This window comes from Harpegnathos saltator, unplaced genomic scaffold (genome assembly GCF_003227715.2).
Source record: "Harpegnathos saltator strain DR-91 unplaced genomic scaffold, Hsal_v8.6 scaffold252, whole genome shotgun sequence".
NCBI lineage: Eukaryota > Metazoa > Arthropoda > Insecta > Hymenoptera > Formicidae > Harpegnathos > Harpegnathos saltator.
In genome coordinates, this window is record NW_020230042.1 from 207,502 (window position 1) to 227,314 (window position 19,813).

At 39.9% G+C, this 19,813-nt stretch overlaps 1 protein-coding gene and 1 long non-coding RNA gene across 7 annotated transcripts; one reads left to right on the top strand and one right to left on the bottom strand.

The window, feature by feature from the left end:
* The first annotated feature begins 359 nt into the window (after positions 1-359).
* Positions 360-13,712, top strand: kar (monocarboxylate transporter 10-like protein kar). Of its 6 annotated transcripts, none has more exons than XM_011147823.3 (9): positions 360-662; positions 6,703-7,303; positions 10,047-10,198; positions 10,332-10,605; positions 10,705-10,846; positions 11,301-11,466; positions 11,727-11,973; positions 12,062-12,214; positions 12,842-13,712. In XM_011147823.3, exons 2-9 carry the CDS (start codon positions 6,760-6,762, stop codon positions 13,183-13,185), a joined length of 2,022 nt encoding a protein of 673 aa, XP_011146125.1. In that variant the 5' UTR covers positions 360-662; positions 6,703-6,759; the 3' UTR covers positions 13,186-13,712. The 6 variants fall into 6 exon arrangements, with proteins under 6 accessions (XP_011146125.1, XP_011146128.1, XP_011146131.1 ...); XM_011147826.3 differs by having other exon boundaries at positions 361-662; positions 12,875-13,711; XM_011147829.3 differs by having other exon boundaries at positions 362-662; positions 12,062-12,227; positions 12,875-13,047.
* On the bottom strand, positions 12,050-18,053 carry LOC112588615 (uncharacterized). Its single transcript, XR_003112953.1, has 3 exons — positions 17,881-18,053; positions 17,171-17,249; positions 12,050-12,231 (listed from the first exon to the last, which is right to left on the bottom strand). It is a non-coding gene; the product is annotated as an uncharacterized LOC112588615 (long non-coding RNA).
* Positions 18,054-19,813: the final 1,760 nt, after the last annotated feature.

Here is a 19,813-nt window from a genome sequence, read left to right on the forward strand (position 1 = left end):
TTCTATATATTTATTTATTCTATTGGTATTTTTATTAATATTTAAGATTATCGTGTCTTTAAATTGTGCAAACGATCAGTAAACTGCATTTGCAGATTTTGAATTAAGCTAGGTTTTGCGGTTGTTTGCAGTTTTTATATTTTTGAACAAGTAGTGTATTTTGAGCAAGTACGATAGCTTCGGAACAGACATAGTATCTTTCGACACGTGATATGTCTTTTTTTCTTTTCACTCGTATATTTTATGTCTAGCGCAAGAAATCGAGAAAATCTAATAAAATGAAATCTAATTAAGTTTGTCGCGGATCCCGTTACATTCGATGAGTTTCGCATCTGTCACTTTTATATCGTTTCTGGGAAACATTGCATAACCACCTGGGTGGGTCTGGACGACGTTCTACAATGTTTAAACTTTAAATGTTGAGATATAAAATGCGCGGGCATGCACAAGCCCGCATGTAACGACGAGAATATTTTACGTATAGCTGGCGCATGTCACTTGGTCGATTATGTTATCATCATCCCCGAGCCCTGCGTCGATAATCAACACGTCACGAGTTGTTGGTTAAAGCGAGGTTAACCGGAGCTTGGCGTGGTATAGTGAAATCGTCGCAAGTTGTTCGCATTTAACATGGTGGATATTAAGCGTATACGCTTTTCGTGGTACGTGACAATTTACTGTATTATCACATAATTCATGCATATAATCTTAGATTAGTACCTCTCGAAGTCGATCAATCTGTCACGTTTGATCAAGCTGCGTGCAAAATACGTGCACGAGGTCGCTCGAAATGTGCGTTTTCAACCATTATTTTTCTATCCCCGTATCTCAAGCAGGCTGAACTCTTTTATCTTTATGCGAGCATATATGCTAGAAGAATCGCGTATACATATACTTGTTTAATGTAACACACATGCTTGTTGCAACACACGTCAGTAGATTGCGTCAATCTAGTAAGCTGATGATTTTCAGCCTCAGATGCTGAAAAGTGTCAATATATTCTTGTTAATTAGCGTTGAATTATTTTTGTATTCAATGAGATAGATACGTAGATGGGTAGATATGAGAGAGAGAGAGAGAGAGAGAGAGAGAGAGAGAGAGAGAGAGAGAGAGAGAGAGAGAGAGAGGGAGAGAGAGAGAGAGAGATATGCGCAAATTAAACATCTCGTTCAATTCAACGACAGCTCCGCCGTTAAACTGAATGATTGTTAATTTATCAGTAAATTCTAATAGAATTAATATCGTATCGTTATTGATTTATTATCGTAATATCAAACGGATCATCTACATGGCACTTATAAATCACGTCAATTGCAAAAAAGACTATAAGACAACTTTTAATCTAATAACCTGTATACATCCAGTCAGTAACTTTGTTCGCTATTTTTTATCAACTTTTTTATCAACGAAAGGAAAAGATAGACTATAAACTACTCGATATAGAAACAATTTTATAGGTACAAGTGTTAGATGAATCGAGCGTGGATAAATATGTCGTATATGCGGAAAGTGAATCGATAAAGAAACATGCACTTCCCGCGCAACGCACTATTTACCGCTTTTATCGTTTTAGATTGTGTCGTATGTATGGCAGACACCACGTTTATCTCTAGGGGATATATTTATACATTTTTTTTCTACGCAATATATATTGCATCATCTAACCCGATGTAAATTATATCGCAGCTTGTTTGATTTCTGAAATCACGAAGGGAACAACTACGAAAGGGATTGTACAGTTTCGAAGAAATGTACGCACGCACATTTTCTCTCTTTCTACTTCACCCCTCCTCCCCTCCCCCCGTTCTTTCTCTTATTTCTTCCACCCTGTGTTACATTTTCGGCGCCGAATCCGGGTCGAGCGCGTAGAAATACTACTGATGATGCGTCATGCGATCCGAATGCGCGCGGCGTGTATGCGCGCGCGCGACAGCGTAATGTCTCTTCTTTTTCTTTCGCGTTTTTTCAAATGTGCACGTGGCGGTATACATCGAGTTTGCTATTCAAGTCGGCTTATCGCTATTGTGTCCTCTTCTATCATTCTCCTCCACACCTCCCCTATTCTCGCACTCTTCCTCTCCCCTCGCCTTCCTCCTTCCTCGCACACCCCTTTTCTATCCTTTTGTCGCTCTCTTCTCGCTTCGTCTAGTCTCAAGCTCGCGTATTAGCGGGTTCTCTCTTGACTCTCGTCGCAACTTTCGACCTCTCGCCTCGCGAGAACATTGGTCGTCTCTTTAGTTTACGTTCGACGACGCGATCGGCCGGTCTGTCGGTCTCTTGCAAAGGGTGATCGGTTGCGTGACTCGCTGTTTCGCCCGTCTCTTTTTCTTCTCTTCTCTCTCTCTCTCTCTCTCTCTCTCTCTCTCTCTCTCTCGTCTCTTTCTTCGATCCTCTGCCTGCCATATTGTCTTTCTTCTTTTCTCCCTACCACTGTGGTTGCCGTCGTCGGACTCCTGGAGTCGGCGATTTTGGAGAATTTCACGGCCCGCGTACCGGAGCATATGACGTATATGTATACGCACTGCATGCCGCCACGCTCACAGAGAATCATCCGAATCCGGTAATCCCTCAGGCACATATCGAATTTCCAGAGTGTTTTATTCATTTCATTACACGTGTGCGAATCACATGTACGTATTGCCACGTGCTAATTTGGCCGCGCGCCGCGCGCGGATATTGCTTGACTCTTAGTAGATATGCGATATGCCGCTACGTTTACTAGTTTCAGTATTCTTTGTTTGTATAGCAAGCCTCTGTGGTATCGTTAGAAGGTTTGGGACACCTTACAATTCACGATGACAAGTAATTATATCTTGTAAAACAATATGGTTTTTTATCGCGAAATTGCAAAATACTAATAAACGAGAAATGCTCGATGATATTGAAACCAACCTGAAGTCGTGGTCTTTTTTTTTCGCGTAAAATTTCTAACAGCACTGAGATATCAGTGCCTATGTTTTAAAAGCTGCAAGGAGGAACATAAGATTCGCGCAAAACTTGCTGCACCGCGAGCAAGGTTCCCTCATGTTAATTATATCAGGGCAGATGCTCCGAATTTCTAAATGCGATTCTGGGCCGAACGCAAAGTCGCTCAGCCCAAAACGATCGGACAGACCCCCGCCCGTTTCTCCGGTTGCTTGCTTGCGACTTCTGACACTGAAACGATATATCAAAAAGGGAATGTAACATGATAGAAAAAAGAACAAAAATTTCTCAAGAATTGCCTCTAATATTCGAAACCTGGTTTTAGCACCACACTTGAGATTATACAGTGCTTCAAACTTTTAAATCAGATTTTGTGCTTTAGCAATGTATGTGCACGCACACACAACATATGCACATATTATATTAGACATGTTATACTTTTCGATAATGAATCATCAGATTTAATCAGATATGAAGCCGATCGGATTGTAAGATACAATTGATATAGATTGCAAAAGTATTTTGCACGAGAAAAGAAAAACGCCGCATATGTATTCGTTATCATGCATCAATTTTTAGGATACAATTTTTACAATATTCACACATTGTAAAGTCAACATATGTTTTGATTACGAATCTCTCTCTTAACCACCAAACTCACAAATGTAATCATTTTCTATAAATGTACCAAGAGTTTCTATCCATACAAATTTATTCGACAAAATTGCAAGGAAATTATATTTCAAACTTTCTTATATAGAAGATAGTTACTATAGTGTGTAGCAATTTCGTTTTTATTATTTTATCCAAGAATTACACTCATAGTATCCGCCCGCTATAATCTCATTCATCATCTCACGATGAAACTCACAGATATTTGCAGGCATATTTGCACGCGATACATGAACTATAAAAAATTATTTATATAGGCAATATTACATAGGCAGTAATAAGTGACAGTATTCCGCGACTCCGCGAATGCTCGGTGAAATTCGGCTATCTGTCGGAACGCATTCTGATAATCTATTTGTCGTTTCATCTAGACGCAAGGTCAAAAAAATCTCTTCAGATACGCCCGTGCATGAATGTCTTTAATACATGCCGGCGCTTACTCGACGATCATTTGGCCGCGTGCATTTAAGCGTTCGTCTTTCACACGAGCTGATGCAATAATGTAACGCCTTGGATACTAAAACCGCTGTTGCTCCAGACGGTCAGCGTTTCTCGCGAACGAACGGAGCGTGTCCCTTCGTTCGTGCGAATATATCGAGTGCGAACAAATTCTTGTTCACAAAGTAAATCAAGGATTGTATACACACTGTCCAATAAAACAATCGCGGTACGATATATATATATATATATATATATATATATATATATATACGATATACGTAAAATCGCGTGTACACATGCGGCCCAAATGACCAAATAATACGACGTGTGTCGTATCGTGGTCGCTCGTGTTAACTTTTTTTCATTTTGCAGCATCGGGCATCGATAAGGAGTAAAGCAAGTACTTTTTGAAAGGAGCATCCCTCTTTTGTGCTTCTACCTAACCTAACCGATTGTCTGAACGATTCCACGTGTGCAATAATTGTGTGCAATTAAAACCATGCTCGCGTTTTCATAGCGCGGCGCGTGTTAACTGACAAAGCTCGCTAAATGCAATTTTTTCTTTTTGAGTTTTTTACAAGCTAAAGACAAATGCAATGTAACCTGAGATAGACGTATTTTTGCTTATCCGCGCTAATGTATAAAATACAATTAGCTCTGTACTGTACATGTGTGCTTGAGGAAGCGGAATAAATTAGAGTGAATTATTTGTTCTTCCTATAACGAATCGTTTGACACACAGGATGTGTCAAGATTAGATCAAGATCATTTCAGTTCCCTCGTCCAGATAATATTTATCTTCTCTTTTATCGCATTGGCATTTAAATCGAATAATGTAGAAATTCAACTTAAATATACTTATATATGCGCGCTTCGTTTATTATATACCTTCCTTCTCAATTTTGCGTTTTCTATCACTTTTCTATCACTTTTTCGCTGCGCGTACGTGCGCGCATTGAAACGTCGCGTATTGAATTGCACAAAATAGCAGAGATCATTCATACGCTGAATGTTTCCCTCCTGAAAACATTACCACCTTATCGGATAAAAATAAAATGAGGAAATACGGATATACAGTACGATGATCGCGCGACGTACGATATCAAAGGATATCGTCGAATCGTCTAGGACTATTAAACCTCGGTTTGACCTCGGTGCCGAGTAATGTCAGGGTCAAGTAAAGTAGCGTTAAAGTATCGCTGAAAATGCGCACGTGCAGATATTGTAGCGACTATTTCGCGAAAATAAAGATAAAAGAGACACCATATATTCCACGCAATCGTAAAGATTGCGAAGCATGTTGCACGTGTGCGGACGATTGAATATCATGCAGGATGGTTCTGTAATATGACTATACCGATCCGTCTCATCGTCAGCAAATAATCTGGGTTAAAATCCGGTTTTAAGTATAAAATATATAACCGGTTTTAATAACCGGTGCACATTACTGGCACCGGTGGTTAACGTACCTCGCTGTAAACAACCCTCTGCGCGAAATATCTCATAGCTATATAATAACGCGGCAAAAATTCGAGATTAAGTAATGAGAGTTCAACACATTGAATGTTCCGCGAGATTTATCATCAGACTGTCGGATGAGGCGCGCCTTTCGCGGGGAAATTAACGGAATGTATCAAATTCTGTTTGAGCAGCAGCTCGTTTTCGAAGAAATTGAACATTTTTTGTTTTATTATACATACGTTTGCTGCTTTGGTCAGCACTTTTGCTTTTGTAAACGGTGAGTGACACGGAGCACGTATCGTCTTCATAGAAGCCACCAGTAGGCGCGATTGAAATATTGGAGGATTCATCGGTTCGTTCATTATTATCATACGCAGGATTTCGAAATTACGATTACCCGAAACGAACACTTATCCTGGATGCAGTTCGAAATGCAACTGAGATGGTCCAATGAGAGAGAGAGAGAGAGAGAGAGAGAGAGAGAGCTTATTTGTGAAAAATTTTCAGAAATAAAATTTCCTCATTGTTTATTTTTTGCATTCCTAATGTGCGTAAAAATAAACATGTTGCAACCGGTTTGGAGCGTATGCGTGTACAGTAGTCCATTTTGCACCGGTGTGGATAAAATCGGTCAGGTGCAGTTGGGCTTCCAATCGTAAATCTGCAGTCTTTGAAGCCGCGCGTCGTCAAGTACTCATCAAGCCCGCGCATCGCCGACTTTTGTATAGCAATAGCGTGCGACGTACGTACGTAGATATATGTACGCGCGTACATGTCCATGCATCCTGCGCGATTTTCGATCGATCTTATTTCATTTCAAACGAACTGTAATGAGTCTTTCACATCTGAGGACAGCGGATACGAAAATTACTTAACGTCGCATAGCGTCTACTATGATAAGCGGTAATCTCACTCAAGGACGCTTTCGAAAGCAGATAAATATTCGTAAATGCGTCGACAGAATCGACAGATAAAAGTCGCCGACTTTGCAACTTTGCGAATGATGTGTAATATCGAAGATTAAGAATTGCAACAAATCCTGGGAGAATTCAGTTCAAGGAACGGGGGAAAGACAGAGAGAGAGAGAGAGGGGGAGGGAGAGAGAGAGAGAGAGAGAGAGAGAGAGAGAGGTGGGGGCAAGAAAGAATTTGAGGGATTGCGTTAAAGATTCCGAGGAGAATTATCTGTAATTTTGCTTCACAGTCCACAGATATCTCTTACATCGGCGGAGTTAATCGGCGGGAATCATCGTCGATAACGATGACGATCGACGGGGAGGCCGGAGGGCCGGAGGACGCCTGTAACGGTTTCGTTCCGGGCAATAACGTCGCGCCGATGATTTACGCGATCGATCGCGCCGAGCCGAACGGCTCCGAGGAGTCGACTGTCGCGGCGGCGAGCTATGTCGATCGGACTGCCGACGACGACATTTCCGGTTTGAGCGAGACCGAGGTCAACCCCCTGTTGTTGGCCGGTACCAACGGACAGAGCGCGACAGTGACGATCGATGCGTCGATCGGCAAACCGAGAAGAACGGGCAAGGTAGTAGCGGCGCAGACAGTGCGGACGATGGACAACAACAAGAGCCGATGGCCGAACAGATCCGAGGTGGGTGGCCCTGCGAGCGATGGGACAGCGGCCGCGGGGCCGCCGGACGGTGGTCTCAGAGCCTGGATGATCATGATCGGCAGCTTCGCGATCAATGGCGTGCTCTTTAGCATCATCAACACTTACTCCCTCATTTACATGGAGCTGCAGAGGCGACTGACGGAAGCCGGCGAAAGCGAGGTGTCTTCCAAAGCAGGTGAGGAACCGTGTTTGCGGAGGGTTCGCGCGTGCACGCGCGCACGCGCGCCGGACGGTTCGCGACGTCGTCTTACTCCCGCAACATTTCCCACAATATGAGATATTTTACATTATTACTCTTGTACTACCGGCCAAAGACGTTTCAGTCGACGACATTGTCCAGCGAAGAGTTTTATCGATTATGCGAGACAAGTGGAAACGAAGGAGAACGCGAAAGAGAAAGAGTTTCCTTTGTTCCTGTTCTTTGAATTTGTCGATAAAATTCTATCTTTTCATCGTTAATTATTACATCACCACGTCTGCTTTGTCGCTTAATCTTTCTTTATTACAAGGATCGCTGTACGTCGTCTGATTTAACATTTTCGTTGCGTGCTACTGAATCGTTGATATATCTATCGGAATATCGAGATATGTCGAGAGAGAGAGAGAGAGAGGGGGAGAGAGAGAGAGAGAGAGAGAGAGAGAGAGAGAGAGAGAGAGAGAGAGAGAGAGAGAGAGAGAGAGAGAGAGAGAGAGAGAGAGAGAGAGACAAGTGGCTCCTCAGAGAGATTAATTGAAATATCGTCGCGAGTTTTTGCGCGAATATTGCCCGAGATCATGGCGATCATTTAGATCGATTAGATCGACTAGACAGCGTTAAAGTGTTTACACATTCACATATTTGACGATAAAACATGTACATGATGCTGCGATTACTCGTTTTCCGGGTGCACTCTACGCAAAAGTCTGCGATATTTTTTATCACCAATCTTTTCCGTTTTCAGATCTCCAGCAACGATCTCGCCAACGGAATACTTACTTGCGCGACACATGTATATTTATATGTATATAACGTACTTCTCCAATGATCTCTTGTACAAATAATCAATCAACGTGCGCGTTCCCAAAGATTAAATGCAAATTATTGTTTTTACTTATAAGTAGCAGCAGTAATATACTGAAAAGTGATTACTTCCGTTTTTTCACATTCTTGTCGTTGATATACCCGTTTCTTTGGCATCTATTTTTTTCCCTTTCATTAGGTAGCATTATATAATAAAAATATTTAACTTTATGTATTTAATGTTGAGAGTGAAAAAGGTCGCTCGTATTTATTTTCTCTTTTCTTTCTTTCTTTCTTTTTTATAATTATAATAAAAGATTTGTGTAGAGACGCGCATGAAGGAACAAACGTTTCGAAATTCACACGATAATTCATCGTGAAAATGAAAATCACACACGATTGGAACAATACATATATTATTAATTGTCATTCGCAGTAATCGTTGTTCGTTCGCATGCGTTTGCGGCAAATTGACAATTGACGTTTGTACTAACAATAAATATTTAATAATTACACTGTGTAATTACACTGTGTATTATATCGTGTCGAAACTTTTCGAGAATCGATAGCACATATATTCGAGAAGTTTGCCAGCACATCTCGCACGAGCGAAACGCGAGCATATAGTTAGCGAGCGGTTGATGAACCTTGTTATCTGAATATTTCCGAAAGAATCGCCTCTCTATTTCGATAACGTCGTGTCTAATGCTCGTTGCATGAGCATTAGCGCATGAGTATGAGCGCCGACTTTTGTTACTGCAGCAGATTGTACGTTCGCATTTTCTCTCCGTTGTTTTTTCGAAGTGACTTCTGAGTGACTCGATGGTATTGGGTGGAACGAAATGTGTTTGTTCACCGTCTGCATAAATCTGTTATTTATAATCTTTTGCTATAATTAGATAAATAATGAAAGAAAGGAAAAAAATCAAATACGACCTTCGAGTGCAGAGTACAGTATTGTTACACACAAGATATTCACACACATACACGCACGCACGCACGCACACGCACACACACACACACACACCACACACACACACACACACACACACACACACACACACACACACACACACACGCACGCACGCACGCACGCGCGCACGCACGCACGCACGCACGCACGCACGCACGCACGCACACGCACACGCACACGCACACGCGCACGCGCACACACGCGCGCGCGCGCTCACGCGTTCGTCACGGGTCAAAGTTGACCGAAAGAAGGGATTATTCCCAATCGATATGTAAATTAACTTTGCCAACGTGATTAATTATTTACATGAGCGGCGTCCTTAAATACCGAGGACCTAAATTGTTCGGCAGTTAGGCGGTCGTTTACAGTAATAGGGGTTAATTCATGCTACTTGCTGATGCTACTCATCAAACTAACGAGTCAGACTCGCGATAGTGTCGTCCTCCGATTTTAATGAGCTTTGAGGTCTAGTCGCACATTCTAGTTATATTATAACAATAAGACGCAACTTATTCTCTTTTTATAACGCTCTTTTTATACACTCTTTTTATACGTGCTCGTGCATGGATTTAAGGGTCGAAAAGATCGGCTTTTATGTTCCCGATGTTAAATATCTTCAAAATAGAGTCATTTCTCTTGCAAGAAGATATACATGTCATAAATTGCCAAGACCTAGATACGCGCTATTAATTTGTAACGTACGTACGGGTCCGATCGGTGGTCGCGATCATTAATTGACCTAATTGTTTGTTTGTCTATTGACACGCACATGCTCCTCAGCATCGCCTTGTTATTCTCGATAGGATAATGGGACGTTGATAAATTCCGACTATCGATTAACTACTTCGAACTCAGTCGCGATTAATCAGAGTCCTGAAGTCATCTTCTGGATATCTGGACCATCGCGCGAAATTGCTGAATCATCAAATCATCAAATTATTTTAGCTTTGGTGGGTTCCTTGACTATCGGAACTACGTTTTTCCTGTCGCCAGTCGCCGGTATACTTACGGATAAATTCGGCATTCAGATGACTACTTTTGCGGGAGGTGCGATCGCGTCCGGTGGACTGCTTCTTTCCTCCTTGCTTACAGATAAGGTAATGCAAATGGGATCAAAGACAATGTCGCCTTGATAATTATTTGCAATCATCTCTAAAATCATCGTCTAAGTCACTGAGAATATAGATTATAAGAGTATAGACACTTTGAGCTTTTTTCTCTTTTTTCCAGGTGGAATTGCTCTATTTAACATATGGCGTTATGTACGGTCTCGGTGCAAGTCTCGCTTACACTCCAAGCCTGGTGATCTTGGGTCACTACTTTAAAAAATATATAGGATTAGTGAACGGCATCGTTACGGCTGGCAGTTCCATATTTACGACGCTCATTCCATACTTGATAGAGTTCCTGTTGCGACGTTTTGGCTTGGAGGGAACGCTAAGGAGCTTGGCCGTGCTCACAGCCCTCATTATGGCTTGCGCGATACTTTTTAAGCCGATACCAGGTCTGATATTGTTTCGGTTGAACATTAAGTCGCAATAATCGCAATATTCAACGCTTTGCTGGAGAGTCGGAGAATCAGCGAAAACATCTTTTTTTCCAGTAAATGTGCCGCAAGAAGACGAAAAAGGGCCGAAATCCAAGGCAAAGTTACGAAATTGCATGAAAGAAATTGTGAACGTGTCCATTTGGAAGCGGAAACGATACGTCCTATGGGCATGTTCGATTCCTCTTGCTCTCTTTGGGTCAGTTGAACTATTTATGCATCATCGTCCCGCTCAATCATTTATGAATTTCATACCCAGATAACATACATATTCTATTCATATCCAGATAACATACATATTCAGTCTATTTCCGTTAATTTTCAAACAAAGTATCTCTTCTTGCTTTGTTCTTTGTAATCTTTGCAATTATCGTATCATAAAGTCATTACATTCTTATATCTTTGTACAAAGACTAAACCCAGATAGATTATTACAATAAATCAACATAATAGGAAATTAGTTGTCACACACACACACACACACACACACACATTTAGTTACAGTAGCGATCCGTCCGTGCGATTTCTTTTCGTTTCTGGGTGATTCTTCTTTCTTTTTTCTTTTTTTTTTTTTGCCAATAATCAACCGCATGCTCGTACCAAGAGCATGCATACATACCGCACGATTCTTATCGTTGACTGCTACGTTTCAGATACTTTGTACCGTACGTTCACATAGGAAAGTTTGTGATTATGACATTCAAAGATGCCGATGGGAAGCTGCCGGTCATGTGCATCGGTATCACTTCCGGCATCGGCCGTTTGGTTTTCGGCTACATTGCTGACTTGCCGAAAGTGAACAGAATATTGTTACAGCAGGTGACAGCGCTTTATGAATGTTCTGATGATACACACTATACTTGCGCATCATATGAAACGTTTAGCGAGAATCTCAATCTGTCGATTGTTTAGAATTAAAATCGATCGAAATGTGTCGAAATGTTTTCTTTCGTTTCGAAATTGTTTTAGCCTTCTCTCACGAGAGAGAAAAATGACTTTCGGATAAATAATACTTGGTAATAGGCTTCAAACATTTTTCGGCAAATTTCTGAAGAACTAAAGTGTTTTCTCTTATTCAGATATCGTTTATAAGTATCGGCATTCTTACGATGCTTCTCCCGGTCACCAAGTCCTTCGTCGTACTCCTGATCATCTCCCTCGGCATGGGATTATTCGACGGATGTTTTATATCGTTACTCGGTCCTATCGCGTTTGATATTTGCGGTCGCAGCGGCGCAACTCAGGCCATCGGTTTCCTCCTGGGGATGTGTTCTATACCCTTGACAGTGGGTCCGCCGATTGCTGGGCTTCTGTACGATCACACCGGTAATGTTCTAATGTTCGATCTCATTGTTTATTATCTCGTACGCGTAATACTTATCTCTTGTGCTTTATACCGCTCTGTTCTGTTTAGGTTCATACGATCTGCCTTTCCTGTTAGCCGGCGTCCCACCGATAGTTGGGGCGTTGACAATGTTTCTGATAAGATGTGTCAAAGAGAATGACGATAAAACGACGAATGATCCTTGCCCGGAGAATCCTTCGAGTAAAGTGGATTGCCAGAATGGTTGGTAGAACAGGTACCTGTACATCATAAAATCTAATATTATTGTTACGCTATATTCTACGTTCTAACACCGCAACTGTGTTAATTGCTAGAGCAAGATTATTTGTACAATATTATTCAGGCTAGGTTTATCAGTTTTTTTAGCTTATATCTTTTCACACGCTCTACCTCGAAATACAAATATCTTGTGTGTTTTACTTAGAAACACAAGACGTGTGATGTGTGTGGCTTCAATTGTTCGTTGTGTTTTTGTGCGCAATATTAAGTTATACAAATTGTTTCCAACACTAACTAATTGTTTCTTGTAATAATATTATGATGTATATAATTTAAAAGAAAAATAGCCTATGTCCATTTCCTTAGATTCTTCTAAGGAAATCTTTCTATTGAGTTATAAAAATCTCAAGTTTCGTCCCGATCTTTTTTCTGCTGATCCAAAGTTCAGATATGTAGTGAGATAATACTGTTAAATCTGCTTTGAAAAAATACACCCATGTATAATAACATCTGAAAAAATTTTTGCTTCAGCTATTCACGCTGAACGCTTATATCTGTGCCTGAGCCACTACGTCCGATTTCTTTTCTTGTCTTGTTTTCAATAATTATTTTTAACGTGCACCTTTGCAGAGAAAGTAAGAGATGTTTCGTCGGCGTTTATAGTTAGTGTCAAGCAAGAAGATGTATCAGAAGCGTTAAAGAAATACAGGACTATCTGCAAGGACTCGCAATTGCTTTGGCGCAGCGAAAATATCAAGCAGGTCGGCCTGGAATATCGCGAGAGCTATGACAAATGCAACGTTCACCGCAGGTATTCGGAGAGTGTACCTTTGCTTCATCAAGAAAGAATATCCAGGCGATATCCAAACACGAGTCTCTTCAAACGCGAACAACGCGACAAGATTGTTCGATATACAGCAAGAAATATGCCGGTTATTTCAAACTATCAGAAAGCATGCCGTCACCTCACATAGGGACAAGCGTCACGACCGCGCCCGAATCTAGCTTCGGACGAGTAAACGAGATCATCGATGCTTCTCATATTTTGACACAGACGAAAGAAATTCAGTCGCGCCACGTGGCACGGCTTTTAAGATAACATTGCAATTTTGATCATGTCACGTCCGTTCTTTCTGTTGATTTGTTAAACGGAAATTATGGAGAAATTATGGAGAAATTTTTTTTTCTTTAATTTTAATCTAATGAATATTCACTTGTGCAAGAAAGAAACAGCGCGATTCACATGCAAGCGTGATTTTGTATTTATTCATAAACAAACGCGTATTGGTTCCGTACATGCCGCTCTTGCGTGGTTTGCAATAATTTATATAATTATCGACATAATTATATAATGTAATTCTATAATATTCTCCATGAGAAAATGTAGCATGCATCAAATGGATCAACATATAAAAATAACGTGAAGTGAAAACAAAAAAAAGTGCGAGTGTGAATGAATGAAAAATGTATGTTTATGTGTGTGTGTGTGTGCGTGTGCGTGTGCGTGTGCGTGTGCGTGTGCGTGTGCGTGTGCGTGTGCGTGTGCGTGTGCGTGTGCGTGTGGTGTGGTGTGGTGTGGTGTGTGTGTGTGTGTGTGTGTGTGTGTGTGTGTGTGTGTGTGTGTGTGTGTGTGTGTGTGTGTGTGTGTGTGTGTGTGTGTGTGTGCGCGTGACTTTATATTATATAGTAAAGAAAACAATGGATACAGTAGTTTCATTGTTTAAGGTTAAGTTGTCTCGCGACAATATTGTCGAAAAGGGCGATAGGAAGAGAGTCGAATAATTTAGACGAAATAATAGAATATATTTTAAAATGTAATCTATTAAGGAATTCACTTTGTGAGACATTTACCTTAGTATATTTAATTGACAAAATTCTAGATGAAAATCTTGACTAACAAACGACTCTTTTGCTTCGAGACTTCATAATCATTTGTTCTTAAAATGAAAATCAAATTCGGAATAGAAATGCAACATACGATGTTGTGGACGAATTCACAATGAGGATATGCTGCGCATACCATAGTTAAGTCCGTCGAACAATTAGTTTGATACGGATCTTAAAAATTAATCTAACGATGCCGAAGGATTTCGGGCTCGCGCTTCAAAACGTGTCTATTACTATTGTAGCAATTTTAGTATGTTCCACGATAAACACGTCTTTACTTTTGGAAAAACGTACTTACCAAAATGGTGAATTGAAGTTTTCCAATTATAACTCAAAACAGCGAAACATTGAATAAGAGTAAATATCGTACATCTTTGCCTATGAAAGACAAAGAGGAGATTTAGAGCACATATTGATTAGACAGTTGTATACAAGATTCAACGATTACTGTGCAACATTTTAATAGCGTATTACGCAAGTAAAGTATTATTTCGTTTAGAATGTTTAAAACCTAATAGATCACAGCAGAACGCTATCACAAATTGTCAAAGTGTTCTAACTTTCGCTGCGAGTCGTGCAAATTTCCCTCAAAACTACGAAGATTAACTAGTTTTTCAACCGTGCAACCCAGTGAAATCTTGGGTCTAAATAGAAAAGAATATATAATCGTTGTATTATATAAATAACATTTTTTCAACGTCAGTCGGCTCGCATAAGCGCAAGCGTAACACGTTTATGATAAATTGTACATCATCGCACGTAATTTAACGCAACGAAATTATTTTGGAGAATAATATGCAAGATCCATTAATATTCTCTATTCGCCAGCAATGTTAAATTCTTGACCAATAATTGGCACAGAGGCGAAGAGTGTTGAGTTTTTTTGATATCTCGATATTCGTGATATTCGTCAAATATCTTCGTGTAATTGCAGGGTACAAATGGTAGCATATATTTCTTAGTTACATTACAATTACAAATTATGGGATCGTAAGATAAATGATAACGGCATTTATCTCAGTATGCTGATTATCAAACACTAAAGAGGTGAGCGACAAGCAGGTGTATATTGAAATTATTAAGATTATGTACAAATCTATTTTCTTGAAAAGCTTTTCTTGTGAAAGAATCAACTGGTGCTTTTGTGTGCATTAATTAAAATTTATTATGTGTGCAGAATGTAATTGGTGAGAAAGATGTGAACAAAATGGTGAGGATTAAGTCATTTAAATTAATTAAATCTCTACTGTCATTCATAATTGAAAAATAATTTGTAAACATATATTTTGTTAATCTAGTATTATTTTTATATTGAGTTGTTATATTCCTGTAATACTTGCCTCATCCCTTAACAAAAAAGAAATCTACTGTATTTTGTACATACGAATTCTGCAATATATATTTTTGGTAGTAGAAACAATATATATATATATATATATATATATATATATATATATATAAATGAAATAAAAAAATGTCTCCCAATTACATTTGTAATATGTAAATATGAAACAAAGTAGTATTTAATCGAATACATTTTTAGCAGGGTCAGTACCTCAACTGAACACAGCATTTATTTTTATAATCTTCAATTATTAATTATAAAAATTTCATTACAATTACATTGTATCATTATTATGCTACTACTTGATTATCACTTGTATTACGAAGAGGATCGCTGCATTTGTACGAATTATTTTAATAGCATTTCGATATTGTACATAGACATGGATGTACTTTTCATTGTATTTTGAAGGCGAATTTTTTAGAGAAACAGTTTAATGTCATAATGCACACGAATAATTTAACTTATTTTGTACCTAGAAAACATAATGTAATATGCACGCGTCATAAATAATAGTTACATTGTTGAGTAGGAAATTACAGCAGGTATGTTACATGTTATATTATGTTTGCTGGGTACATATCAACTTTTCTTTTAAAATATCGTTTTTTTGAAAAAAATTGTTTTATATACTATAAGTAAATGATGTTGAAAAATTAAGAGATCAAATGTCAAGTTGAGCATTTATATAGGAAAATAGGAGTTATGTCACAAAACTCTCGTTACGCGCGTTATTTTATAGAAAAAGTGAAAATGCCATATATAAAAATATACCGGCAGGAGAGTAATCTCAAGTAGCCATTGTTGAAAGTAAAAGTTCATCTAACCTCTCATTGTGTTATATAAGTTGAAAATAAAGGTCCTCTGGATTCACTGTTGTGTTGCATCCTCTTAAAAAAAAGTGCGTGTCAATCGAAAGTCATCGCGGCGAATGACAGCCGAGTGACAGTTTGTACGAAAGGAGTAATAACATGGTTATATCAAGTTAACAATTTTATAAATTGTTTATAAATTGTGAGGTGTGTTTGTCGTGATAATTCTGAAGAGAAAAGCTTCGGGGGAAACAAGGATAATATCAGATAAGTAACAATGTCGTTGAATACACATAAAAAATACGTAAGGAAGAAGAATTTGTATGCTTTGTGTCGTTTTTACTTTTCACAGTTAAAACATAAAGGAGAAAGGAAGAAGAAAAGAGGGAAAGAAAGAGAAAAAGAACAGAATGCGAGAAGAATCAAAAAGGATCAGACACAAGAAAAAATGTCAATGAGTGACCACAGCATAGTGCTTTATAGTGCTTTATTTTTTAAATTAATTTTAATTATTTTTCTAATTATTTTTATTATTTTTGTGTGAGAGAGAGATTGTGTGAGAAAGAGTGAGAATGAGAGAGAGAGAGAGAGAGAGAGAGAGAGAGAGAGAGAGAGAGAGAGAGAGAGAGAGAGAGAGAGAGAGAGAGACAGAGACAGAGACAGAGACAGAGACAGAGAGAGAGACAGAGACAGAGACAGAGACAGAGACAGAGAGAGAGAGAGAATATTTTTGATCGGAAAGAATCGGAAATACGGAAATATTTTGATACGGAATTTTTATTCTTATATTTTTGTTCCAACATTGAAAATTTAAATGGGACATGAAGCTTTCAAGAGAGTTGATGAGGAATAAGTTGCAAAGGCAAAGATTGTAAAGAGTTGAATACAGATATGTAGGAAACTTGTAAACTGTACCTTTCGGCCGATCCTGGTCTGCCCGAACCGGATCCTCCGGTGCGGCATCCGCGTCCGCCGGACTTGCTTCCCGCAACGTCTGGAACAAAAATGTAGTGTTCTTGGTTGGTAAGCCGCGGTAGAGAAAGAATGTTTGGTCGGGATGAGTGGAGAATATTCGCTACGATTTTTTTTTCTTCATTGACATTGAAGGTCTAGATAGGAGCTCTTGAAAGAGCTGACGAAAAAAGGTGACAACAAGAAGCGGCGGCAATAGTTGTGTGCTCTCGAAAATACACTTTTACGAATGGACATTTAAATTTAGATTCCGTAACGAGAGTAAACAGACTTGAAAGAAGCGCTGACCGAAAACAAAGAAGGTCGCTGTCTAAGAAGCGGTATGACGTTGAATATTCTACGCAAGACCGGTATATTCATATAGAATGTTTGATTGAGAATATGATGAATTAGGGATCCGCGGCGTTCGTGAAACGTTATCCATCTCTGTCTGGATCAATATCTTTTGTGTACAACAGCGCAATAAATAGATAGACAGACAGACAGAGATTGACGAGAGTAATTGCAGTTTCATATAAAGTCATGATTACTAGTCGGATGATGACGGATTGTGAATGCCGAGCGCGAAATTCCGACTTCTTATTCCCGGAAAGTTCGTCAAACGTCCGCTCTCGTAATCGGAGACCTCCCGCATAATAAATGATTCCACACACCTGGAAACGTGGCGTGTATTGCTGCCGGCGTCCTGCTTCCCGGCTGCTGGAGTCCTCCGGATTTCACTCGCTCACGCTTCTAATGCCGATACTCGCGATTCGACTGTGTGGTTAATCAACACGATGCCGACGCGATGCCGACGGATTAAGTATCTCGAGGACCGACGAGATACATTTCTTTCAATTCAACACGAGACGGAAGTGACGAGCGTGTGTCGCGCACGGCTGCTGTTGATGGAATGAGGTCGAATACACGAGGTGCGCGAGTATTATAATACGAAGGGCAAAAGTGTCGTCGCTCGCGAGCCGATCAACACAATCGGCTCGCGATGTAAACATTGCCGAGTCTCAGCGGCGGTTGAAGCAAGAGAGACTTGCTCTTGGGCATCTTTTCTCTTTCTTTTTTCGAAGGTTCCGGGACGACGAGGAGAATGCGAGGAGGTCTTTCAACTATACGCGACATTGATTTACTATTTATTGATTACTGAAAATAAAGAAAATTATTCTGTCGAAGCATCGGATATTTTATTATTAGCTTTATGTCAATTAAAGAGGAATGTGTACGATTAATACGAGAAAATGTGTTAGCAACTAATTGTACAGAGTGTCAAAGTTATTGTGACGCCGCGCTGTCGGAGAATAATTGAAGGTCATGGTAGCGTTAAAGAGTGGAATTTCATCCCATGCGAATTTTGTCTCGTTGTTATTAATCGTTAGATTATCCGCTCCGGACAATAACTCTTCTACCTCTTCATCTAATATTCAATGATGATAAATAATATTTAATTGCATTCGTTTGGCTTTTTTTATTTCGAAGATAAAAAAATATATACCAGGGTGAGATTTCACCCATGACAACATCAACGCGATTTTCTTTGATGCTTTTTTTTTTAAAGTTCAGATATTTCGTCGACACGCGGGATATTCATAATCGGAGTCTACTCGTCGCGTTAATTAACACGTGCTCCTCCGAGCGAATCGAATGCTCACCGACGAGCGTCCGGAGCGAATGTCCGGAGCGGACGGGATGCTGAATGCGAGAAGCAGGACGAAGGGAACGGGACGCGGGCAATGAATGTCATGCGTCTCCAGACGTGTCAAATCGTTTATTATACAGGAGACTTTGATACGGCAACATGTATTCGAAGATTTAGGGCAAGAGCACGGGCTTTTGCATAACACATAATACATAGAACGCATAAGAGAACAAACCAATTAGGATAGAGCGATTGATCGTCTGTGCGTGCCTAATTGACTTCTCTTGTAAGAGGAAGCAAGAACCGTGCGCGCTTTGCTGTTACCGTCAGGACGGATGTAGTGTGCACACATTTTCTTAGGGGGCGCGTCGGAATTCGGCAGAAAAAGCGTCCCGGCGTAATCGGCCCGGTGGTTGCTCTCAGGTTTCTCTCTGCCATTGGATGGAGACGTTTAGCGGAGACTTTGAAACTAATTAAATCAAATCGCGTTAAACCACCGACGAAATAATAGGAAATTTTTGCAATACCGTCTCTCAGATACGGTAAACGTAAATCGGTGAACGTTATTCGCTCAGAAATAACGTTGCAGTATACGCGACCAATAACATTCACGATTTATGTTTACCGTACCTGAGAGATGGTATTGCAAAAACTCCCCAATTAGCGACTCAATCGCTAATTTTGTCGATCCTGTATTTACAAGTAATACTGCTCAACATAGGATTAGCCGAACTTTTTATTTCTCACCGTAACTCCGCAGCAGGAGAGTCAGGTGGTTTTTTATTTTGAAATAATATAGCTAAAGGATAAGTCAGAGAGAGAGAGAGAGAGAGAGAGAGAGAGAGAGAACATTAATGCTTAAGTGACAAAATTCCGTCTTGGCTTTTAAAAGTTGACTGGTCGAATTTTATCATCGTTGAACGATTCCTGTATCTTATCGTCTGCTAGCGTTGCGT

Excerpts from the sequence above, each read along its gene's own strand:
- kar (XM_011147823.3), top strand. The coding sequence starts at position 6,760 with ATGACGATCGACGGGGAGGCCGGAGGGCCGGAGGACGCCTGTAACGGT. Across the intron at positions 10,199-10,331 it reads CCTCCTTGCTTACAGATAAG|GTGGAATTGCTCTATTTAAC; the intron begins GTAATGCAAATG and ends TCTTTTTTCCAG. Across the intron at positions 12,215-12,841 it reads TAAAGTGGATTGCCAGAATG|AGAAAGTAAGAGATGTTTCG; the intron begins GTTGGTAGAACA and ends GCACCTTTGCAG.